This window comes from Phaseolus vulgaris, chromosome 3 (genome assembly GCF_000499845.2).
Source record: "Phaseolus vulgaris cultivar G19833 chromosome 3, P. vulgaris v2.0, whole genome shotgun sequence".
NCBI classification, from domain to species: Eukaryota; Viridiplantae; Streptophyta; class Magnoliopsida; order Fabales; family Fabaceae; genus Phaseolus; species Phaseolus vulgaris.
The window spans coordinates 10,803,712-10,809,578 of NC_023757.2; the positions used below are offsets into that span (position 1 = coordinate 10,803,712).

The 5,867-nt window shown below is 37.4% G+C and overlaps 1 protein-coding gene across 1 annotated transcript; it reads right to left on the reverse strand.

The window, feature by feature from the left end:
* Nucleotides 1-3,881: 3,881 nt before the first annotated feature.
* Nucleotides 3,882-4,355, reverse strand: LOC137839102 (uncharacterized). Its single transcript, XM_068648232.1, has one exon. It carries the CDS (start codon nucleotides 4,353-4,355, stop codon nucleotides 3,882-3,884), a length of 474 nt encoding a protein of 157 aa, XP_068504333.1.
* Nucleotides 4,356-5,867: the final 1,512 nt, after the last annotated feature.

Below are 5,867 nucleotides of genomic sequence, written 5' to 3' on the forward strand. Positions count from 1 at the left end.
ACACTACCACCAATCCTAAGGAGCATTGCAATAACATCACTACTAAGGGTGATGAGAAAACCAAAGAAAAAATGGTGAGATGGTGAAGATTGAAAAGGAAAAAGGAGAAAATAGAAAAAAAAGGAAAAAAATTGTGAAATTGTAGAAATCGCAAAAGAAATATCCCATAGGAACATAAAAAAAAAGAAAATGAAGGATTATTTTCTAACAATTTGCTTCCAAAAAATTATTTTGCAGGATGGCCAGAGAAAAAGATATATTTTGATGAAGTTAGAAGGAAGATATGCTGTTTTAAAAATAAATATGGAGATAAGGAAGGAGGGAGCAGTTTCTCGAAAACTTTGCCAAAGAAATTCAGGGATCCAGGGAGTTTTACTATTTTTGTGTCAATTGGTAATTTATTTGTGTATAATGCTTTATTGGACTTAGGGTCAAGTGTAAATTTGATGCCATTATCCATGTTAAGACAGATAGGTAGCTTGAAGGTTAAACCACCAAGATGCAGTTACAATTGCCTGACAGAAAGGTGAAGTATCCCTATGGTGTGGTTGAAGATGTCCTTATGCAAATAGACAAATTCATATTTCCGGTGGATTTTGTTATCCTGGACATGAAAGAAGATGAGGAGGTCCCTTTGATTCTCGGTAAACCTTTAATGAAAACTACTAAAGTCATAGTTGATGTTGACAAGGGAGAACTTCTTGTAAGGTCTCATGATGAAGAGGTAAAATTTAATCTTTTTAATGATGTAACCAAGTGTACTATAGATGAGACTGGGAAACAAGAGGAAATTCCAAGAAATAGTGAAAAGATGAAGAGTTCAAAGTCAAAGGAGAAAGTTATACGTCATGAAAAGTTACAGGCAAAAGGAGACAATCAAGGAAAGCCAGTGGAAGGAGAGGAGTATCGTCCAGGACAACCTATCATGCTCAACGCAGGTAGGGGTAGAGGAAGGAAGAAAACGAGAAAATTATGGGTCATCAAGGAATTGAAGATGGACGGAAAAATTGAAGTTGAAGAGCCACATTCAAGACTGACAAAAGTGATAACAAAAGCACGGGTGAAACAAGATAAATATCCTCCTTGATAACAAACTTTCGTCAAGCTATATGACATTAAACGAGCGCTTACTGGGAGGCAACCCGGTCCACATTTTAGTTTTATATTGTTACCTTTGTTTATTTAATTTAAATAAATAAATTCTTGTATGCCTCCTAATCATTTTGCAGGTTATGTATTTTGACCTGGAGACAGGTTCTATTATTCAAGGGGGCAGATCCAGTATATGAAGCAAGACTATAGATAAAGATTTTAACAAAAAGCTGGATGACTTCTTAAGAGAGGATTGAGAAAAAATATGGTTTTATCTTTCTAATTCTCTTTTCTTTTCAATTATTTGAATTTTATTTTCTGTTTAGTTTTTATTTATTTTATTTTATTTTTTGGTTATTCTGTTATTTTGTTTATTTGCTTATTTTTTTAGTTTGTTTTAATTGCTTATTTTGTATTTTGAATAAATTTGTTGTTTTTGTTAGTTTGTTAGTTTTAGGTTTTGAATTATCTTGAATAAATTTCAGTTTTAATTTGTTTGTTTTCTAGTTTATTTTTCTCAAATAAAAAAGAACTAGAATATTAATTTTGAATTGTGGAAAAAAAAAGTTGTGTTTAGATATTAAATAGTGAGATGAATTAGACACAGGTTAGAAAAGAAAATATGATTGAATCCCTATTCAAATGTAGTTAAAATTATGATACATGAAAATTTAACAGGATGATTGATTAGGACAGATAATGACAAGACAAAAAGGAATGAGACCATTTAAACCAAGTGAGTGTGTGAACCTTAAACAATTTTGAGAGTTTTACTGATGAATTGACAGTTGTGGTTGCTTAATTATTATTTTTGTTGCATCATAAAAGAGCATGAAGATGATTGAGGCATTTGTTTGTCTTAATTAGGAGCCAGGGCCAAAAAGTCAACCTTTATATTAGAATTCCATTTTTTTTATATCCCTTTGGGCCAAGAAATTTTTTGTTAATATTGCACCTTAACCTTTATTGATATAATTTCCTACCCTTTAGCATGTCTAAGGAAGGAGAACATAGATGCAATACATATAGAAAAGGGAATGGTTGGTTCTGATTTTGAAAGTTCAAAAAGATGAAAAATAGGAACAATCTTTTCCTATTATTGAAAACAAAACAAAAAAAAAGAAAGAGAAACAGAAGAAGAAAAAGAAATAGAAAAGAAAGATAGAAAAAAATTTCATGAAAATCATGAAAAGAAAGAAAATGAGGAAAAAGGTGATATCGAAAGAAAGTGGTAATTAGATAACATATATGTTCTCTATAATTGAATTGTAGGTATGTTCTTCTTCTTTAAGATGTGCATTTTCTTATCTAAGAAAAACCAATATTTTTTGGAAGCCTAGCCTCATTACAACCCTAGAAAAGACCTCAAGATTCATGTTTCTAATATGTTTATGATTTGAAGATGAAATGAAAAGCAACCGTGATTTGTTACAATTCAGTGAAAATAAAGAGAAACACTTACCTGTGAGCATAGGAGAAGATATTTCTGGATGAATTGTCATTTGTTTGTTTGATTTGATCCTGGAAGTTGATTGTGTCTATATTTTTCTATATTTGAATTTGGAAGCATTATAAGTTTCTAATTTAATCTGTTGTTTAGTGAATTAAGTTGTTTGATATTTAAATTCAAATATATTCATTTACTTTGCTTGAGGACAAACAAGATTCTAAGTTGGGGAGAGTGATAAGTGCCTAATTTCAGTAATATTTCATATTAAAATATAGGCACTTATGAGGATTTATTGCTAATTTTCATATAAAATAATCCCTAATTTATGAATTTATACCTTTTTACATTTTTATGAGCTTTATTTGAATATTATTCACAAATTTGGTGTTAATTGCAGATTTCTGGGGAAGATTGAAGATTTGTATTAAAGATGAATGATTTGAGCTAAAAAGATAAAGATGGAAGGTCCCATAATGGAAAAATATACAAAGAAAGATTCAGCCTTTTTTATGTTTTATCATTTAGCTCATTAGCGCGATACAGGAAACAGCCTAACCCTAGAAAACTAGGATAAATAGAGGGCTAGAGGCTCAACCCTAGTGTGCCAAATTGAGAGGAAAACACCATAGAGTGAATTGTAACCCGATTGGGAGAATGAAAGGTGCTAGAAGTATGTGTGGCTAATTCTACCCTTTGGGATTGGGAGTAATCTACTCAAACACTTATGTATTGAGGTGATATCTTATATATTAATATTCAATTCTTGATTGATTATTGGTATTGTTGTTTTACTTTTAATTTTCCGTGACAAATTGAGAATCTTAAATCTGACCGGGAGGCATTTTTAGGGTTTGGACCTAAACAACAATACTTAACATATTTGAGTGCTAGGAATAGACTTGAAATGTTAATTGCTATTAACGTCTGAGCTTCGTTCTAAGTTGTTCTCATAATTATGCGAGGGATCGATAGTTAGGGAACATTCTTAAGGATTTTATATGCGAGGAATCGATATAAATGATTTTTATACGAGCATCAATTTCAATTAAAGAACTTAATATTGACATGCTAATCAAAATACATGAGAGTGAGAGAGATGAAACCTAATCCCTATTTTTCCAATTGAAACAACTAATTATTTGTTTGTTTTCTTATTGATCATCGCCAACACAACCACTTTCAATACACTTTTAATTGTTTTGTTTTATATTTAGCGATTATTGTACTTGCTAATTCACTGTTCCTTGTGGGATCGATATCCGTCCTTAGGGACAATTATTACTTCTGACAAACACGGTGCACTTGCCGTAAAAAGTCAACAAGTTTTTCCCACACAATTTTAGGAACTTCTTCTGCCCAGGTCCCCTTGGCTTTGTCTAGCCTTCTTTTCAATCCTCTGAGCAGAACTCGGTTGACCTGTCCGTTCGTTTAGGAGTGCTTTACTGACGCGAACACCTGTTTCACTCTCAGCTCTGTGCTGGCTTGCAAACTGGGTACCGTTGTCAGATAGCAACCTCTTCGAGATTCCGAAGGGGCACACTATGTTCTTCCACACGAAGTGCTGGACCTTATGGGCTGTGATATGTGCCACGGGCTCAGCCTCGATCCACTTCGTGAAATATTCTATGGCAGCCATGAGGTACTTCATTTGCCGTACTGCCAATGGGAAATGCCCCAGAATATTGATCCCCCAAGTATGAAACGGCCATGGGCTGTAGATCGACCTCAACTCCTTTGGAGGCGCCTTGTGCCAATCAGCATGTTGTTGGCACTGCTTGCACTGTTGGGCGTACCTCGTGCAATCCTCCCTCATGGTTGGCAAGTAATACCCTGCACAAATGGCCTTTGATGAGAGAGATCGATCGCCGATGTGGATACCGCATATCCCTTCATGTAATTATGCCATGATTCACGTGCATTATTCACCATCTACACATACCAGGATAGGATGGGTGAATCCATGCCTGAACAACTTCCCATCGATCAGGGTGTACTTGTTCGAATTTTTCTTAATTTTTCGAGCTTCTGCGGGTTCTAGCGGGAGTACTTCATCATCCAAGTAACGTTGCTAAGGCGTCATCCAAGTTTCTCCTGATTCGACTTGGTAAATTTGCGACGATATCTCCCCAGCCACCGGGTACCTGCTTATTCTTGGTGTTTTCACTGTCTCCTGTGTTAACGACCAACGACTCCTTTTCATCCCTTCCAATGTGCTAACCTGTTGGACTTCTGCCACATTGTCCATGGTAGTTCGAGGTGTCTTCAGGGTCTCCTGAATCACTATCCTTTGCCTGCCCCCTTTGCCCGAACTGGCGAGCTTTGCAAGCAAGTCGGTTCGAGCATTCTGTTCTCTGGGCACGTGGACTAATTCGAACACCTCAAACGGCTCCTTCAGGACCTGGACGTATTCTAGGTATGTGACTATCTGAGGGTCTTTAGCTTGGTATTCCCCCGTGACTTGACCTATGACTAACAGAGAGTCGCTCTTTGCCAACAACCTCTTTGCTCCCATCTCCTTGGCCAATAGAATCCCAACGATCAGGGCCTCATATTCTGCTTGGTTGTTACTGGCCTTGAAAGCAAACCGTAAGGCCTGTTCAATCAGCAACCCATCTAGTCCTTCCAATATGACACCAACCCCCACTACCTTGTTGGTTTGAGGAACCATCTACAGAAAGCACCCATCTAAAACCTGCTCCTTCTTGGTGCGTGGCTACCAAGGAGAGCTCTACTACAAAATTAGCGTAAATTTGGCCCTTAATGAGGCCTATAATCATACTGTACGTCAAATTCAGACAGCTCCACCGGCCATCGCACCATTCTGCCTGCCACATCTGGCTTTTGTAAGACCTTGCGAATTGGGAGGTCTGTCATTACTATCACGGTGAAGCTCTGGAAGTAGTGACGAAGTCTTCGTGCTGAGAATACCACTGCCAGGGCTGCCTTTTCTAAGGCCTGGTATCTCACTTCAGGCCCTTGCAACACCTTGCTGACGAAGTAGATCAGCCTCTGTCTGCACTTGGTCATGTTCCTGCAATAGGACCAAACTGATTGCCTTCTCTGTGACTGTGAAGTATAGGTGGAAAAGGGTACCTGGTTCTGGCTTGCACAACACCGGTGGACTAGCCAAGTACTCCTTCAGCTTCTCAAACGCCTCCTCGCACTCCCGAGTCCACACAAACCTGTTGTTTCTCTTTAGGCACTGGAAGTAAGGGTGCCCCTTGTCTCCCCCTGCCAATACGAATTTGGACAGAGCGGCCATGCACCCTGTCAACTGTTGCACCTCTTTCACCGAGATCGGGCTCCTCATGGCTATTATCGCGGC

Excerpts from the sequence above, each read along its gene's own strand:
- LOC137839102 (XM_068648232.1), bottom strand. The coding sequence starts at position 4,355 with ATGAGGGAGGATTGCACGAGGTACGCCCAACAGTGCAAGCAGTGCCAA.